General features: G+C 37.3%; 1 protein-coding gene across 1 annotated transcript in view; it reads right to left on the bottom strand.

Annotated features, from left to right (window-relative positions):
* Positions 1 to 1,633: 1,633 nt before the first annotated feature.
* The window catches only part of LOC106869611 (phosphoserine aminotransferase), a 20,727-nt gene continuing 2,239 nt past the window's right edge, over positions 1,634 to 20,121 (bottom strand). Inside the window, exons 2-10 of the mRNA XM_014915418.2 lie at positions 15,431 to 15,491; positions 13,344 to 13,413; positions 11,028 to 11,233; positions 9,194 to 9,271; positions 8,292 to 8,386; positions 6,926 to 7,095; positions 3,680 to 3,808; positions 2,687 to 2,824; positions 1,634 to 1,786 (exon numbers count right to left, since the gene is read on the bottom strand). Of these exons, the coding sequence (XP_014770904.1) occupies positions 1,669 to 1,786; positions 2,687 to 2,824; positions 3,680 to 3,808; positions 6,926 to 7,095; positions 8,292 to 8,386; positions 9,194 to 9,271; positions 11,028 to 11,233; positions 13,344 to 13,413; positions 15,431 to 15,491 (1,065 nt within the window). The 3' untranslated portion in view covers positions 1,634 to 1,668. The remainder of the gene's footprint in view (positions 1,787 to 2,686; positions 2,825 to 3,679; positions 3,809 to 6,925; positions 7,096 to 8,291; positions 8,387 to 9,193; positions 9,272 to 11,027; positions 11,234 to 13,343; positions 13,414 to 15,430; positions 15,492 to 20,121) is intronic.

A 20,121-nucleotide genomic window follows, 5' to 3' on the forward strand; every position in this document is an offset into this window, starting at 1 on the left:
ACATGATAAATGCATAAACAAACAGAAAGCAGTCACAGAAGATCCTCGTCTTGAATCACATTTATTCATGTTCGTATGTTTACTTCTGTATTGCCTGTTTATCCACTTCTTGTTTGTTTGTTCTCATTCTGTTATGTTTTGGCCCCATTTTCCAGCAGCTTCTTCTTGTTGTTGGTGCCACCAAGAAGCCAAGCAATATTATCATAAGGCACAAAATTGCATTTGACCCTCCGGCCAGTAATTGATGAGGAGTTGGTGACCTTCTGTGTCTGTTTTCTGTTTGTTAGTGCTTTTATTATATGTTTTTCAACTTATATGTGTGTGTGTGTGTCTGTCTATCTTTGTCCCATCCCACACCCGCTGAATGACCACTGGTGGTGGTAAGTTAACATCCGCTAACTTAGCAGTTCAACAAAAATGACTGATAGAATAAATACTACGCTTTAAATATAAGTCATGGGGGACAATTTGTTCAACAAAAAAACCCTTCATGATGGTGCTCCAGCATGGCCACAGTCAAACGAATGAAACAAGTAAAAGGTAAAAGATTATAAAGTGACACATATATAGTTTGTAAGATTCTGGGATGTTTTCCTTCATTCTTTCTTTCTTTATTTTTGGCACAGGTCACTTGGTCTGGTTGGGTGTTCATAGCTGGTCAGTCATCATTGATTTTTGATATTTAGCTGCCTTTTGTGTTATTCCTTCTTCTCGTCCTTTGTCATCATATTTAGAAGGAATACATTGTGACAATGTGAGTCAGAACATTGAAGGTTCCAAGGAGTGGTGTTCTGGACAGGGCAGAGCTGTAGTAGTAGTAATAGTAGTGATAGTAGGTGTTGTTGTAATAATAGTTGTGATGGTAGTAACAGTAGCAGTAGTAGTAGTAGTAGTAGTAGTAGTAGTAGTAGTAAGATTAGTTGTTGTTGGCATTCCGTCACTTACGACGTCGAGGGTTCCAGTTGATCCGATCAATGGAACAGCCTGCTCGTGAAATTAATGTGCAAGTAGCTGAGCACTCCACAGACACATGTACCCTTAACGTAGTTCTCAGGGATATTCAGTGTGACAAGGCTGACCCTTTCAATTACAGGTACAACAGAAACAGGAAGTAAGAGTGAGAGAAAGTTGTGGTGGAAGAGTACAGCAGGGTTTCATCATCCCCTGCCGGAGCCTCGTGGAGCTTTAGGTGTTTTCGCTCAATAAACACTCACAACGCCCGGTCTGGGAATCAAAACCGCAATCCTATGACTGCCAGTCTGCTGCCCTAACCACTGGGCCATTGCGCCTCCACAGTAAGAGTAGTAACAGTAGGGGAAAAAGCAGCAATAATGGTAGTGGTTGTAGTAAAATAGTACTTATATGTACTGACAATGCTTAGAATTATAATAATAAAAGTTTCGAATTTTGGTACAGGGCCAACAGTTTTTGAGGGGAAGAAGTCAATTATATCAACTCTGGTACTTATTTTATGGACCCTGAAAGGATATAAGGAAAAGTCAATGGTGGTGGAATTTGAACTCAAAATATAATGACAAAATGCTTGTGGACATTTCGCCTTTCTTAGGGTTATAATATACTGCCTATAGTGAATGTGAATCTAGATACAATTTAATAGAAATAAAAAACAATATTGTATGCAATTAGCATGTTTATTATTTTATTTATTTAATCTTCTTTCTCAAAATGACTTTTTGAAGCAAAATCTTGCATGAAGCAAGCGAGTTTCTCAACATCTTCAATAGTAACTGCATTATAAAGGGAAGCACGGAAACCACCAATCGACCTGCACAAAATAAAAAAAAAAACAGGATTCTTTTCAAGTGAAAATGATTACAATTGAGCATGAAAGTGGAACTTGCAGAAAAAAAAAACATTTTTGATCACCATACAGTGTTTTTGAATCTAAGAGATAAATGTCTTTAGAGTCCAAGTAAGTAAAAATAAATCCTTTGAATAAAATCCCATTTCAATAACATCTTGCATGTGCATTTCTTCAGTTGAAATTAAAAATCTGAAAACAGTAGAATTTTGAGAGAAAGTTATTTAATTTCTCATCTAGATTTCTTTCTACAAAATACTGCTACAGAATCCTGACATATATTTTATTATTACTCTAAAACATATATAGCTGTAGTCGTTACTGTGTAGACCTAGATTTGAATATATTAACAAACTTCCACATTCATTTGGTCTATATTTCTCTCTTCTTTTATCATCCTTGCTATGGGTGAACTTTTAATAAATTAAAATTTCATGTATAAGCATATATTCAAACACGGCTCTTGTGCACATAAAATACACCATTTTGAGCGTGGCCGTTGCCAGTACCGCCTGACTGGCCTTTGTAGGATTTTCGAGCAAGATCGTTGCCAGTGCCCCTGGACTGGCTCCTGTGCGAGTGGCACATAAAATACACCATTTTGAGCGTGGCCGTTGCCAGTACCGCCTGACTGGCATTTGTGCGGGTGACATGTAAAAGCACCCACTACACTCTCTGAGTGGTTGGCATTAGAAAGGGCATCCAGCTGTAAAAACTCTGCCAAACAAGATTGGAGGCTGGTGTTGCCATCCGGTTTCACCAGTCCTCAGTCAAATCGTCCAACCCATGCTAGCATGGAAAGCGAACGTTAAACGATGATGATGATGATGATGATGATGCATGCACACACACACACACTCTTACCTATGCCCAGATAAACCAACTAGGTTTCTTTCTGCTGCTTCTTTTAGGAATTTCTTCTCCATTTCACTCCTCCTATTGTTAGAGCCAAATTTGAAGATGATGTTTGTGCGACTGCGAACACTTTTGTCAACAGGACATCTTTAAAGTAATAAATGTCAAAATTAATTTAAAATTTTTACAAATGGTAAATTTTTCTGATATTTTTCATTACATTTTATATAGGTACGAAGAGAATGCTTTAAATTGGAATGAGGAAATAGAATGTTGTAATTATCATACTTTGTTTTTTTTTTACCTTAGAGTCATTAGATGTTTCTGTGTTATGAGTGTGAAAGCATTTCTAAGGGATATTGGTTTTATAGTGTCCCTTAGAAATTTCCTTTCTTATTATTTTATATAATGCTAAGGTGGCCAACTGGCAGAATTGTTAGCATGTCAGACAAAATGCATAGAGACATTTTTTCTGGTTCTTTACATTTTGAGTTCAGATTTCACCAAGGTCAACTTTGTCTTTCATCCTTTCAGGGTGGATAAAAATAAGTACCAGGCAAGTACTGGTGTCAATGTATTCAACTTACCCATTCCTCTCAAAATTACTGGCCTTATGCCAAAATTAGAAAGATAATGTGTGATCTACTTTTCTGGGTAATGTAAAATAAAAAATGAAGAATTACTTAGAGAATGGTGAACTGTGCACATGAGCATTTGTGTATATTTGCATGAATTTGTGCATGTGTATTTAATCATGTGTGTGCATACGTAAGTGTAATTTTATTGTTTATTTATACAATAATGTAGACAAGACAATGAGGGAGACTTGAATGTGTGTAGGTGTATGTTTTAATACCTGAAATTAATTTTGCCTATAAAAATAAAGAAAGACAAAATAGGAGATTGTTGGACAAAGTGAAATGAGAGAGAAAGAGAAGCAGATGTGTGAATAGAGACAGATAGACAGGTAGGCAGACATAGAAATTCTTATGGATAACTTACACATAAAATCCATTTGATTCATCAATTATTTTGTATAGAGCTTCAGATTTATTTTTACATCTCTGATACATGACTGCCAAACCACCTTCTTCTTTCAGGTTTTTCACTACTGCTCCCAAAACATAGATACTGTATAATTCGCATCAGAAAACAAAACAAGACATTGAAACACTTTATTCTAAACAGTGACTATTTGCAATAGGCAAGCATTTCAATAAACAGGGTATGTCATAGGTTGCAGAGCAGTTTTAAAAAAATTCAAATTTTTGGTTTTTTAATTGTGTTTCTACAGAAACATATTGACATTTTAAAAAGCTTCTAAGCAATTTATGGGCTCTCCTGCTGCTGTGGCAGCATCAACATTGTCGTCATCATCATCAACAACAACGTCCACCTTCCATGCAGGCATGGGATGGACGGTTTGACAGGAGCCAACCAGGTAAAAGACTACACCAGGTTTCTGTGTCTGTTTTGGCATGGTTTTTGTGACTGGATACCCTTCTTAACACTAACCACACTGCAGAGTGGACTGAGTGCTTTTTACATGGCACCAGCACAGGCAAGGTCAGTTTTGGAATTTCTTTTTTTACAGCTGGATGCCCTTCCAAGTGCCAAACACTTCACAGTGTAGACTGAGTGCTTTTTATGTGGTACCAGCACCAGCAGGGTCACCAAATAACCTGCAAGACAAGGAATTTTTGAAAGGGGAGGGGTCATTGGAGGAGGTGATCTTGTATAAGATGATGAAAGGTTAGAGAGTAACAGACAGAGAGGCAGAAACAGGTATCTTGCTATAGAGGTGTATGGTCACCCAGCCAGAGAGAAAGGTGAGGAGGAAGAGAGTGAGAGTTAACAAGAAAGAGTACAGGAAAAGGTGAGCTGTTGTAAAGAAGATATTTGGTTACCTAACCAGAACGAAGAGCAAGAAAAGGAGAGAGAGAGAGAGAGAGAGAGAGAGAGAGAGAGAGAGAGAGAGAATGAGGGCAGAAACAGGTGTACTGCTATAGAGGAGATACAAGGTTACCCAACAAATGAAATACAGAGAGATAATTCAAATTCTAAGTAGTTTTGTGTCTATCTTCCAGATTATTATGGTATTGTAAATCATTTTTTTGTTTGCAAATCTGAAAAAAAATATATCATTGGAGCAAGTAATTTTACAGTCAGCTTACTACTGATAATCACTCAATTGTGATATAAGAATGGAACTTAAGTTGTTTTGCTCTGAAGGAGCAAAGCTATGATCAAAACCCTTCCAACTGTGACCAACCTGTTTTTTTCCCCAGGTAGTGTGTATCCAGCATGACAGTATCCAATGTCTCTTTACTCTTTTAAGACAGTAGGTATGAGTCAAGAGAAATTTGGTTGCTATTTCTAGCAGGTTGAATTACCAAGTAGAGGTACCCTTGTTGATTTAAGGGTAGAACTTATTTTTCAATCAAGTAAACAAAGACGGATTAATGCACCTTGTGTTACAGGTACATAGTAGTTGAGAAGGCACTAAACTTACAATCTCAAATACATAACAGGTCAGTATGTTAACCACAGACAGTACATTCTTAATGTTTTTTAGCTGATGCCCATTCTCCTAAAGCTAAGCAACTCACTTCTCTTTCATCTGTCATCCTGTAAGCAACACAAAATGCACAGTAACAGTGTTAGAGATAAAATATACATTATATAGAGTCCACCGAAAAAATGTATACACACTTCAGGAAAGGAAAATTCTTGTATAAATATTTAACTTGTATAAGTGCCTCTATAAATATAGATACCTCTTTCAATGTTTTATCAGATTTCAATAATACTGAATTAAAATTTCTGTACAGATTTTTCCTTTCCTGAAGTGTGTATACATATTTTTGGCAGGCTCTGTATATTGCAGATGTCATAAGAATATATAAACTGGAGTTGTTGCTTAGCTCCCAACTGAGCAGACATATGGCCAAAAGTGTTTCAGCTCTCATCATCTCATCATTGTGTACATCAGCAACTAAATTGTCTAATGTGACATTTCTTAAGACAAATGGGTGAGAGATTTGGTTGCTATTCCCCACAGGTTGAGTGACCACATAGAGGTGTCTTTATTGGTTGTTCACACATTCATTTTTATTGCTTAGCTTGAAGTTAGCTTTGATCAAGCAAACCGATGATAAAAGGCATTCCAGCCGTGACCATCTTGTTTTTTTCACAGCGTGCAGGGAACCTAGGATCACATAATCCAATGTACTCATTTCCCAGACAAGTGGGTGTGATTTGAAGAAGATTTGGCTGATATTTCTGGCAGGTCAAACGACCACACAGAGGCTCCCTCAATAACTTGTTTACATACTGGTATATTCTACAGGTGCTGAATAACTGCAAACTCATGATGTCATTCATATTTAAATTTGTAGTGGCGCGAAATTATAGCCGGCATTGAGGAAGTACTATCTGCACATGCGCAAGGGACTTGCCTTTCTGGAAGCCCCTCAAGTGCGCATGCGTAGTAAAACTAGTACTTAAAGAGTTGGTTTCACTTTCTAAGCCTCTTGAGCGCAATACCTTCGACATGACAACACCTTGCTCCTCAACAAAGCACTCTTCACCACGATGCCTTCGATGTGATAGCTATTTGCTCCTCTGGCATGCATCAAGGAAGCTCTTAACCTTCCAATATCGATTACAAATTAATCAGTGGTTGCTAAGCTGAATGACACAGGATTTGTAAAACCAAGGATCATCAAAAAATAAAACTTATTTTTATTATGTTGTTAATTGTTCTACTGTTTCTTAATATATAATTTTGTTGAAAGGTGATTGAGAGAGACTAATGTTTCTATTGCAACTATCAATCTTTTACAAATTTAAACATGAACAATCTAATACAAATGATATTCGTTTATACTTTAGGTATAAGGCCCTCTAATACAAATGATATTGCAAAGAGTTCAGTTTATCATAGAAAATCAACATTAACACTTTCTTTAACCTTTTAGTATTCAAAGCAGCCATATCTGGCCTAAATATTTTACCAGTTGTATGTTTAAACCAGCCAGATCCAACCTCTCAAACATATCCTACAATGCTGTTCTAAAAATAAGCAAAAATATCATGGAAATCTCAAAGCTAGGAGATAATGCATGATCAATTCAAAACAATGTGAATAAATAAAAATTACATTTGAGAGAATAGTTTGACTGCTAAAGGGTTAATTCATTGAAATTATATGATAAAACAACCAATAACAAAGTAAATAAGAAATACCTAAAGACCGGAGGAGTATTCAAGCAGGAGTTGTTGTTAACCATTGCCTTGTACTCAATGACAGACGGACATAATGGTGAAGCTACGTTGGTTAGGTCATCACGTACAATGACCAGTGTGACACCAGCACAACCAAGGTTTTTCTGGGCTCCAGCATATATTACACCAAACTGAAAGGAAGAGTAAGAAAAGTGTGCATGTATATATTTTCTTTTATTCTTTTACTTGTTTCAGTCATTTGACTGTGGCCATGCTAGAGCACCACCTTAAAGGGCTTTTTAGTCAAAGAAATAAACCCCAGGACTTATCCTTTTATGTGGACACAATTTACATCTACAAAATTCACTCACAAAGCACTGGTTGACCTGTAGAAGACACTTGTCCATGTGTATCTTTCTGATTTGGCGGGCGCCACTTGTTTTCTAAATGAAACACTTTCAAACTTGGGACACTGGTAGAATGTGTCATATAAAACATCTTTTACTCTTAGTGTTATTGAGAGCATTTTATCTTTTTAAAGTTATTTCGTGTTAAAATTGTCGTATTTCGGTAATTTCAACCAATCACTGACGTCTATTGAGGTGAAAACAATTACTACTGTGGAATATAAACATGTTCTAGCGGTGTGATGGGATCTTTTCCCTTGGATAAAATTAGTGCCATTGTTTGTCAACAACTATCGGCAGTACTGTTATTTATGACATCATTCGTGCGTTTGTACTGGTTTTAGCTTTAGAGTTTTAGAGTTTTAGGGTTAGGGTTAGGGTTAGGGTTTGGTTTTTAGGGTTAGGGTTAGGGTTATGAGTAAAATACTCATAACATTCCTGCTGATAGTTGTTGTTGACAAACAACGGCACTAATTTTATTCAAGGGAAAAGATCCCATTACACCGCTAGAACATGTTGTTTACATTCCACAGTAGTAATTGTTTTCACCTCAATAGACGTCAGTGATTGGTTGAAATTACTGAAATACGACAACTTTTAACATGAAATAACTTCGAATATAAACATTTTTCTCTGTTCTATAAGACAAAATATACAGGTGTACGAAGTTTTAAAGTGTTTCGGTAGAAAACACACTAAATAAAACATAAATAAAGAATGGCGCCTGCCAAATCAGAAAGATCCGCCCATGGTACTGCACAGTGGGACTGAACCTGAAACCATGTAATTGCAAAGCAAGCTTCTTAACTACTCAGCCATGTGGTGAATTCTTTCTCAATAGAAACCACGATATATTAACAGATAATAGCAGGTGTTTTAGGATGTATACTCTAGCTAAGAGGAACCAGGTATTATGTCAGCAATAAAGTAAAGCAACTAAGAAGTAAAGACAAATGAATTATAAAAGCATTGAGATTTACCTTTGAAATGTCCACAGGTCTTGACATGATATTTGAGGACATATCACACACTATTGGAACACCGTTGGTATCTGGAACATCCTTAAATTCAACCCCTATGACAAAAAGGAAAATTTTTCAAAATTTGTAGAAAGTTTCACCATCAGCATGACCACCACCACCAATATTATTATGCTGTTGTTGTAGATACTGCAACTAGAGGTTCAGCATTGCAATTTGAGTTGGAATGGTAGAAAAGCTTTAACTTGAACTGACTAGAGATTTGAAAGCTCTGGGGAAAACTTGCACAAGAGGAATTCTGCCGCAGATTTGTTTGATAGAGTAGCAAATTGCATTCTGTTCACAATATGTTCCATTGCATTCACAATATGTTTCCAGTGATTGCTGCTCTATTAGCTGCTGTTACTGTAACAACAAGTGGAGGCACAATGGCCCAGTGGTTAGGGCAGTGGACTCGAGGTCATAGGATCGCGGTTTCGATTCCCAGACCGGGCGTTGTGAGTGTTTATTGAGCAAAAACACCTAAAGCTTCACAAGGCTCCGGCAGGGGATGGTGGTGAACCCTGCTGTACTCTTTCACCACAACTTTCTCTCACTCTTACTTCCTGTTTCTGTTGTGCCTGTAATTCAAAGGGTCAGCCTTGTCACGCTGAATATCCCCAAGAACTACGTTAAGGGTACATGTGTCTGTGGAGTGTTCAGCCAGTTGCACGTTAATTTCACAAGCGGGCTGTTCCGTTGATCGGATCAACTGGAACCCCTCGACGTCGTAAGTGACGGAGTGCCAACAACAACAATGTCTTCACATAAGCAGTGATGCAATCATGTTTAATGATTCAATGTTTTGGTTTTACTATATTGGCCCTAAGATAAATATAATTTAATTCTGTTGCTAAACTTACCATCAATAGTTTCATTGTCACAATAATAAACATAAGAAGCATCTTCATTTAGGTTCCAAGACTCTGAAGAAGGTATGGCTGGAAAAAGTAAAAAGAAAAAGAAACAATGTAAGTCTTTTTTTTATTAATTTTCCTTTTACAATTGAAAATAAAATGGTCTATGTATATGTTTATGTATTTGCACATGCTTCTCTATAGTCCACGTTTTACTCTGAGTGAGAGGCCCTTTGTTACCAGCAAGAGTAGGAGCTCCCTGAACTTTGCCCAGGTTATTCTTATTCTAGCAGCTATGCTCTCAGAGCTTCCACCCCGTCTACTGACTTGGTCACCAAGGTAACGGAATCTATGAACTACTTCTAATTTTTCCCCCTGGCATGTGATAGAATCTGATTTCTGTACATCTTCAGTGTTTATTGCACCTGTGCATCTTCCACACACAAAAACTATCTTCTCAGTTAACCTTCCTTTGATATTGCTGCACCTCTTATGTGTCCATAGCTTACACCATGTACATCTTATGAAACTTCTACCTACACCTTTTCTACAGATCAAGCAGGGGCCATCTACCTGGATTTGTGATTTATCCGCCTTACTACTTACTAAAACTTTGGTTTACATATATATATATATGTATGTATATACGTATGTATATATATTGGAAGGTTTGGAGGTGATGTACAGAAATTATATAGAAAAAAATTAAGGTACTCAGAAATCTGGATGTTTGTACATTTACAGATTTTTATTACTGTCACATGTTTTATAAATTAAATAAAGCGCTTTTCACCTAATCGTGTAGGATTTTCAAATTGTTTGTATTTTCAAATGTATGTATATATATATATATATATATATATATATATATATATGAGGAGCTTCTTTCAGTTTCCATCTACCAAATCCACTCACAAGGCTTTGGTCAGCCTGAGGCTATAGTAGAAGACACTTGCCCAAGGTGCCATGCAGTTGGACTGAATCTGGAACTATGTGGTTGGGAAGCAAACTTCTTACCACACAGCCATGCCTGTGCCTATGCAATATTTAAAATTTATATATGGTTCAAAAGTACAATAATTATATCTTTACTGATTTCAAATTTCATGGTGCCAGACACACACACACACAAAATGAAATGTACTAAAAAATACTAATTTTCAAAATAAAGATATTTATCAAATTAAAGTAAAATTCAAGAAAATAAATCAGATTTAAAGCTGTAGGTTTAACTCAAACACTCTGTCAACAACATTGATTGAGTTGTGGTATTAGACCCTCAGGGCTGCAAAAATTTAGCAGTCTCTGCACCAAGCAGTGCTTAGGCATAAGTGAGCTTTAGATTAGTTAGAATATGTTTGTGACATATTTTAACTTCTGAAGGTAAATTTACAGCAGTTACCATGGAGAAAAAATGTTCTCTAATGATTCCCAGATCATAGTGTAGCTGGGGGAAGAGGGAACGGTCCACTCTGGGTGGCACTTTTAGGTCTGCTGTAAGCAATATGTGTTTTTTTGTGGGGTCCAGTGGGGAAAATGGAAGACCACTCTGGGCAGCACATCCTCTAGCTATGCTAGTGTCCCAGATGCAATATTTCTAGCTTTTTAGCCATTCTCAATGGGAAATACTGAAGAGAAGTAATATGGGCAGATTCAAAGTAGTAGCTTTAACTAAAACACTGTCAACAACATTAATTGCTGAATTTCTTCTGACCTGGCAGATTAATAGCACAACTCAGTCATATATAGTAGAATTAGAACCTGAAACTGCATGATTGTAAACTGAACTTCTTGACCACACAACTATGCATACTCAAAGCACATCTTACAGAAAACTTACAGCCATAACTCTCCATTTTAGGTAAAACCTTGTGAACTGTTCCAAATTTTGAAGCTTCTTTTGCAGCCTTTTCTGACCATTTACCAGTAACAAAGTAATCAGCACACTTGTTAGGTTTCAGCTGCATCAGATTTAATGCAATTGCTGCAGTTTGTCCTGTACCACCCGCTGGCAAAAGCAATACATGATAATTCTCTGGAATATTCCTACAAGAAAAATTCAACAATTTATTTATTTATTAATTTCTTAACAAATCTGAAATGAAGACGAGTTATTCTTACTATTCTTACAGAATTAAAAGGAATTTTGTTACAAGACGTACAGTATTGTAGAGAGTGAGTATAGAAAATGGAAACATAAAAAAATGGTAGAGATATCAGGAGAACCCAGAAGTTATAATAAGCATTGATAAGAAACTGTAAGGATGAGGTGAACCGGGAGAAAAGGGTCAGTGACATCTATGGCTGAGGGGCCTGACCAGAAGAAGAGTGAGGGAGTTCATGTCAGCAGAAGTAGAGCCACTGTGGCCCACTTTGCTTTGGGGCATTTGTGGGAGACAGATGTGTGAGCTAGAGAAGGAATTTACTAATAAATTCTGGCAATAGGTTAGGTGGGTAGGGCACTTTTTGGATGTATATATATATACATACATACATACATACATACACACACATGATATACATACACATGACAAACATCTTTTGGTTTTTGCCTGCCAGATTCATCCAAAAGGTTTTGTTTAGCCTAGAACTATGATAGAACTCCCATGTCCAAGCTGCCATGCAATGGGACTGAACCCAAGATTGTATGGCTGGGAAGTAAGCTTTCTAACTACACTGCTACAGCTGCACCTATTCACCTTTTCAACCAAAGTATTTGGTTTGTACCTGAATATTCATCATCATCCTCCTCATCATCATCATCATCATCGTTTAATGTCCGCTTTCCATGCTAGCATGGGTTGGACGATTTGACTGAGGACTGGCAAGCCAGAAGGCTGCACCAGGCTCCAATCTGATCTGGCAGAGTTTCTACAGCTGAATGCCCTACCTAATACCAACCACTCTGAGAGTGTAGTGGGTGCTTTTATGTGCCACAGGCATGAGGGCCAGTCGCACGGTACTGGCAACAGCCACGCTCAAAATGGTGTTTTTTACATGCCACCTGCATGGGAGCCAGTCCAGCGGCATTGGCAATGACCTCACTTGAATGATTTTCTATCATGCCACCAGCACATGTGCTAGAAGGCAACGCTAGTAATGATTATGCTCAAATGGTGCTATTTACGGGCCACTAGCATGGAAGCCAAACAGCTGCTCTGGCAATGAACACACTCGAACAGTGCTGTTAGTGCTCCACTGGCGCAGGTGCCACTCATCGAGTATGGTTCAATTACGATTTCACTTGCCCCAACAGGTCTTCGTAAGCAGAGTTTAGTGTCTCCACCAGTGTTTATTTTATCTTCAATCTTTTCTCCAGGATGACTAAAATGCAAAATAGGCTAATATTGGAGTTGATTAATCAATTGTATGCCTTCCCTACAAAGCTGTAACTCTCTACTAATTTGGGAAATCGATATACATGACACAGATGGCACGCTCTAGTTACAATTACTAATTGTAGACATTTTTCTTTATTTACATTGCTGGATAAAGTTAAACATTACAAATCACTTTTGCTTCCTTACAAACTTAAAGGATTGTAGGGGATGGGGGAAAATGAATATTGTGGACAGGGGAAGGCATTAAGTTAATGAGTAAACTTCTTAACCACATAGTTTTAGGTTCAATCTCACTGTGAGACATCTTGGGCAAGTGACTCCTTTATAGCTTTTGGCAGACCAAAGCCATGTGAATGGATTTGGGAGCTAGAAACTGCAAAAAAGCCTGTCATATCTGAGTGTGTTTGTGTGTGCTTACATTTGTGCTTAAAATTGCTCAGCTACAGGCAGTAATGTTGCTGTCACATTTCCCCTGACAACTGGTTATCTGCTAGTTTTATGTCTTCAAACACATATGGAATAAGATATCCTTTACTTGAAAAACAGGTAAAGGTTAGTGGTAGAAAGGGTATCCAGTTGTAAAACAATGCTTCAATATATTCTTCTAACTCATGCTAGCATGGAGAAACAGGCAGAAAAATGAATGCCTGAATTTATTTGACTGCCCCGAATTCAAAAGTTGCCTGCTGCATTAAATTGTAACTGTAAAAAATAGTTATATCCTTTTAGACATGATAGTAAAACTATATAAAAGAAGAAATGATTTTTAAAATGAATTCACTTGAAATTAATAAAGAGAACATTAATCAACTTACAAAAGATATCTTACGTCATCCTTGGTTTTCTGTAGGATTTGACGGAAATCCTCACTTCGGTGGCTTAATTCTGAGAACAATTAATGCAGAGCAAAAGGCACAATGAAACAAACATTATAAAGTAAGGATTAAAACACAGTCATAATTGTAACATAGAATTTAATAAACATCAAGAATCTCCTTCTTATTGATAAACACTGAAATGTGAATTACACAGTGTAACACGATTTTTGTCCTTGACTAGTATCTGTTATTTCCTATTTGCTTACCCCTAGAAAGTATGAAAAATAGTTAATATTTCTTTCAAACTTTGCTTTTGTTACATTTATTTAAACCCTAAAGAATCCCTTTCAACACATGGTTATGATGCTCCCCTACTATTCCTGCTCATGATCAGAGATGCACATGTTGTCAGCTATTAAGGGACATGCTCAAGTGGTTAAGGTCAAACAACTGGCAAGCAAATCTTTGGTATTGAGCAGAATATTTGCTATAACAATATGTGGTCTGATCAATAAATATCCGGACTGACCCCAAGGTTTATTTTGTTTTAAGACTGGTACTTATCTAATTAGTCTCTTTCGTTGAACTGCTAAGTTCTGGACACAAACAAGCCAACACCGGTTGTCAAGGAGGGGTGGCAAACACACACACACATGCAAACACGCACACATACACAATGAGTTTCCAAACAGTTTCCACTTAACAAATTCATTCGCAAGGCATTGGTTGGTCTACAGCTATTGTAGAAAACACTTGCCCAAGCTGCTGTGCAGTGGGACTGAACCCAAAACTATGTGGTTGCAAAGCAAGCTTCTTAACCATTCAGCCATGCCATTACTAACATCAGTTTTTGCTTTCACAAGTAAAGGAACCAACAAGACATTAACCTTAAATGTCAAATTAAAATCTTTCCAATTGTCAAGCAGATAAGATGTAGCCAAATGTTCAAAAAGCTCTTTAGACAAGCTTTTCACTTTTGAAATTATCTTAGTAAATAAATATGGCTATAAGAAACCTGCATTGAAACCATGTGATTTCAAGTACAGTCCCACAGCATGGCACCTTGGGTAAGTGTCTTCTACTATAGAACCCAGACTGACCAATACCTTGTGAGTGGATTTTGTAGACAGAAACTAAGTGAAAGCCAGGAATATATATATATATATATTTATATTAAGGGCATTACTATACATAAATGCTTCATGCTAGGAGGGACTCTTAAAGTCAAATGCCTCCTAGTGTGAGACATTTATCTATAGTAATGCCCTTAATATAACTAAATATATTTATAGGGAATAATTAATAAATTTTTCCCTTAGGAGGTTTTTTCACGCTAACTACTTGATAAATTCTTATAAAGATTTTATCCTATATTTAAATTATATATATATATATATATTTATATATATATTATAGTGCAGGTGTAGCTGTGTGGTAAGTTTGCTTCCCAACCACATGGTTCTAGGTTCAGTCCCACTGCATGGCACCTTGGACAAGTGTCTTCTACTATATATAGCCTCGGGTCGACCAAAGCCTTGTGAGTGGATTTGGTAGCCAGAAATTGAAAGAATACCATCATGTGTGTGTGTGCGCGCGTGCATGCGTGTGTATTTGTGTCTGTGTTTGTCCCCCACCACCACTTGACAACCTGATAACCACTGTTGGTGTGTTTATGTCCCCATAACTTAGTGGTTTGGCAAAGAAGCCAATAGAATAAATACCAGAATGAGTACTGGGGTCAAGTCATTTGACTAAAAAAAAAAAATTCAAGGTGCTGCTGCCCCAGTATGGCCACCGTCTAATGATTGAAACAAGTAAAAGAGATGTATGTGTTTGTTTGTTTGTGTGTGTGTGTAGGTTGTCTTCGTGTTTACATCTACACTTCCTCCTAGTGCTTGACAACCAGTGTTGGTTTGTTTACACCCCTATAACTTCAGCGAAATGACTGATAAATCAATTTGTTTTGACTAAACCCTTGGAAGTGGTGCCCCAGCATGACCTTAGTTCAGTGACTGAAACAAGTAAAGGATAAAAAGAGATAAGATAAAAAAATACGCAGAATGAGTAAAAAAACTCAAACTTACCCAATATACCCACTCCAGTTTGTTTGTAATTAAGCATATCATTTTGAATCTCAGTCAAAACCTTCAAAATAAATAACATCATATTATACAACATTATTGCCAACAGAGAGCCATTATAAGGTTTCTCAAACTGCTAAAAATAGTAGTCAAATCTCCCCCAAATCACATGTAATCCTGAGTTCCCTGCATGTAGGAAAAATAAGGGGTGGTCACAGTTGGAATGCCTTTCATAGTAGATATATTTAATCAGGTTTAACCTGGGACTAAGCAACAACAACAGCAATAAGGTTATTGCTGTTTAGCCTGCAGATCATCTTGGATTGAGCAAATTTATGTTCAAATGTGTTTCCACTGCAACTATCCAGTCTTATTCTGACATAATGCATCTAGGACGCCATTCTCCAGTGGTCCTGTTTTTTGTAATACATTAAATTGTGATTTGGCTGCTATTCATAGTGGATTAAATGTCAGCTTAGAGGTTCTATTATTGGCTCTTCAAGGGGAGGGTTTAGTTAATTGGCTTCATGAGGGTATCATCATCATCATCATTGTTTAATGTTCACTCTTCTATTCATGCATAAGGAGAGAGGGAGAGAGACAGACAGAGACAGAAACAGACAGGGAAAATGGTGAAGATGTGTCAGGGTATACTCTTAAGTTACAGGAATGAAGAGGTACAGAGGATTAGATAAGGTAGGTGAGTAGGTAGGTTTTGCGAAAATGCAAAAGGAGAGTGGACATGGGTGGAGACAATGGTCTGTGTTTTGTAGAATTGAGAAGGGCTAATCCACTACAAAATGCTTGAAAGCAACCACATGGTCCAATGCAAAGCTTTATTTTCAGCAATTGCTCAAGCTCAACAAGGTAATCCAGCAGAAATGGCATGCTTCTTCAGCATGACAGCACTTACCCCCCACGTCAATAATTTGACCAAAAATGTTATTCAAGAGCTCTGTACAAAGGGGTGCTGGCTTTGGGTAAAAGAAAATACTGGAGGATCAGTTAATTATGATTTTATTCAACATATTCCCCTCTCAGATTCACACACTTATTGCAGTAGTCCTTCAGTTTTTCTAAGCCCTGTAAAAGAACTTGGAACGTTGGGCCTCCAACCAAACCTTTCATGACACCCTTAAAGCCAGGAACTTTTCAGCACCCCCTCATATAGCACCTTCAGATTACCCTCTTTATCAGTTGCTCTCCAAAAGTCTATGAGGCTCTTCATTCAATAACGACACGTTGAGTCTACCATCAAGGCATTGACAAGTTTGTGGAATATTGGCAAGAAGTTGTGAACAATGAAGGAAAATATATTATTGACTGATTTGCCAAAGACAAATTAAAGATTAATATAATTGGAATAAAGTTAATAAATTTATCTGAGAATCCAGTATTATTACTTCAGTGCAATATGTATTAGAGTTTGCATTGAGTTAAGCCATATGTAGATACATCCATACATACAAGGGTGGTTTGGTCATTTTGGGGGATGAAGAGAGTAGTTGTAGTTGATAGCCATTGAGGCAATTCTTGTGTGCCCTTGACACTTTCTCCATACAGTTGCATGAGATCTCACCAATAAAAGTAGAAATTCTTTAAATTCTTCAGTCAGTAACCTGTTATGAGGCCTGGGCATTTATGGTTTAACATTTTCTGTAGAACTGTTTCCAGTATTTTGCCATATATTTCATATTACTTTTGATGGACATGTCTGCAATAGTCTTGCTCCTATTATTTTTAGCCATACAGCTTGTTTGTTGAATTGATCATCTGTTTTCCAAACAGGTCTCCAGTAGCCCTTAACATGATCTTTTGTGGGGGGTGTCTTTTACAGAGACCGAGCTTTTTGCATTAAAGCTGTGATAAACTGACTTGGGATCTCTTGAGCGTTTACTGTTTATATGTTATAGATTTATATTTTAGCTTTTGTGTTGTAGTTGTGAGTTGTTTCAGCTGATGCAGTTTGGAATTTAGGTTTCTGAATCCTGTATCACCAAATCACCTCTCTAGTTTTTTCTAATGTCTTCTTGATGTCATGTGAAGTTGTTCTCAGTGTTACATTTCATAACTACAATTATCTGGTGAAATACTTTTTTATGCAGGAATAAAATTTTATTTTTTAAGTTATGTGCCCATGCTGGTTCAGGCTTTCTATTTGAATCTTGATTGCATGGCTGCAGTTCTTTGTGATACACTAGTAATGTAATAGCTGAGACATATCAAAAGGTAAATGGTTTTGTAGGTTGTTTTTTTATACCTCTTGACACTGTATATGTGTGTGTGTGTGTGTGCATGCATGTGCATGTGTGTGCGTACATATTAAATGTGCATAGTGTGAAACTATTCAAAAGAATGAAATAGAGCAAGAATGATTGATTAGAAAGTTACCATTAATGTTACTAATTCACTTTTATGTGAGTAGTGTCAAGAAGATTAAGTGAAATCTAATACTTAAAAATACTATAAAATTTTGCCTTTACAATAAATTATTTTTGCTTAACTCTTTAGCATCAGATTATTCTGTGAAATGTAATGCTTATTTATTCACAATACAAATGACCTTGAGATCTGTAATACTAACTTCAGGAAACCTGCAAGTCACCTGTTCACCTACCAGCCCTGTGGGCACACTAGTCAGATTGACTATATTCTCGCCAGGAAACAAGATGGCTGCTTATAAATGCCAAAACTTTCCCAGGTGAAGAATGCACCCCACAACATAGGTTAGTTGTTAGTGACTTCAGGATCAGGGTTAAATGGCTGCCCAGAAAACGACCAGTTTGGAAAAGAAGGGTCTGGAAGCTTAAGGATCCTCTGAATGGATGGAGATTTATAGATGTATTACTTGAAGCTTTTGATGAAAATGAGGAGGATACAGCAACATATAACATGGAAGACAACTGGAGGTTCCTACGGGACAACTTGTTGAGGGCTACTGATCAGATCTGTGGCTGGTGCAAAATCCCCTCCCAACCTAAGGTGACATGGTGGTGGAACAATGTAGTTGACAGGGCCATTAGGGAAAAGAAACAGGCATGGAAGGCCTGGAAGTGTGTTGGTAGCAGGAAACTGTATTAGATAACCAGAAGGGAAGCTAGGAGACAGGTTTACCTAGCCAGAAGGAAAGCAGAAAAGAAGAAATTTGCCAACGTTTTGCATATTGAGGACCAGAGACTTGAAGTGTTTCGAATTGCAAGACAGTGTGTGAAAATCACAATGACATAGGAGAGAAATGTGTCTGCATGGATGATGGCTCACTTGCATTTAATGATGCTGCAAAGAAAGAGACTGGAGATGCCACTATGAAAGGTTGCTAAATGAAGAGAATAAATGGGAGAAAGAGAGTCTGCCAAATGTTGACCCAACTGAGAGACCAGCTATCCGAATTGACATTACCTTGGTAGATAAAACAATTAAGGATTTGAAGACAGAATCTTTTCTTCATAAGCATCAGGCATCTTCTGAGCAAGCTTGGTTCTAGTCCTTTGACTCAAACCATTCCTCTTTATAAAATGGAAGCACCAGATGGGCGTACCTTTAAAATCAGTTGCCTCTTACCCTTCCTTTTTGCTCTTTTTTATCTCATGAGCAATTCTTCCTTGATCAATGGGGATCTTTGTCGAAACAAATGCACCAGTTTGCCTTTGGCTTTCGATCCAGTGTTTGAGTTTTCTCCTCCAGATTTGGCCACCTTGCCTATTTGCGTTGTGTTGCTCTCTTCATCCTTGGCATCTTTGTGCTTTCTCCACAGTCCACTCATGGCTGTTGTAGGAGGAGGCCCAAACTGTCTTGCTGCAGCTTTATTTCCATGCTCCTCTGCAAACTGAATCACTTTCAATTTGAAATTTGCAGGATATGAAATGATGTGTTTTTTATTCTCAGACATTTCTATGCTAATAGAAAACAAAAATCTATAAAATAAGTAATGCAGGATCAATTTAAATAATAGTAGGCAGTACCTAAGATTGTGTCTCAGTTGAATTTCCATATTTGTTTATGCTATATTCACGCCTGTTTCAGTATGAGCTGCATTGCCATATATGGCTATTGAGCATGCTTGCTGTCTCTGATAAGTTGTATGACTTCTGTATGCAGCCTGAGTTTCTAAAAAAGTGTTAATGTTTGCACTTGCGTGTTCGCTCGCAATTTTAAATACCATATAGAACTTTTGTGTTAATACAAAAATATGGATTCAACAGTCTCAGTGAGCATGAATAAGTACTGTTTGGCAGATGATTGTCATTCGCAATGGCCACTTTATGCACGTTATTGCTTGAGGAACAGATAGCGACTCATCCAATAGGACATCGCAACCCATTGCGATGTTGTAAGTCATAGAGATTTGAGGTTCAAGGAATTAAGTAATCTATTAGTATCTATAATATTATCCATGTATAAGAAACTCCCATATTTTTTAACCTAATCTTTGACAAAAAAGGGTTTCTTAGACATGTTAAAATATGGTATATATATATATATATATGCACACACATACATATATATATTCTTTTTTCTTTTCTTTTACTTGTTTGTCATTTGACTGCGACCATGCTGGAGCACCACCTCTAGTCCAGCAAATCGACCCCAGGACTTATTCTTTGTAAGCCTAGTACTTATTCTATCGGTCTCTCTTGCCGAACCGCTAGTTGACGGGGACGTAAACACACCAGCATCGGTTCTCAGCGACATTG

Source organism: Octopus bimaculoides, chromosome 18, assembly GCF_001194135.2.
Source record: "Octopus bimaculoides isolate UCB-OBI-ISO-001 chromosome 18, ASM119413v2, whole genome shotgun sequence".
Taxonomy (NCBI): Eukaryota; Metazoa; Mollusca; class Cephalopoda; order Octopoda; family Octopodidae; genus Octopus; species Octopus bimaculoides.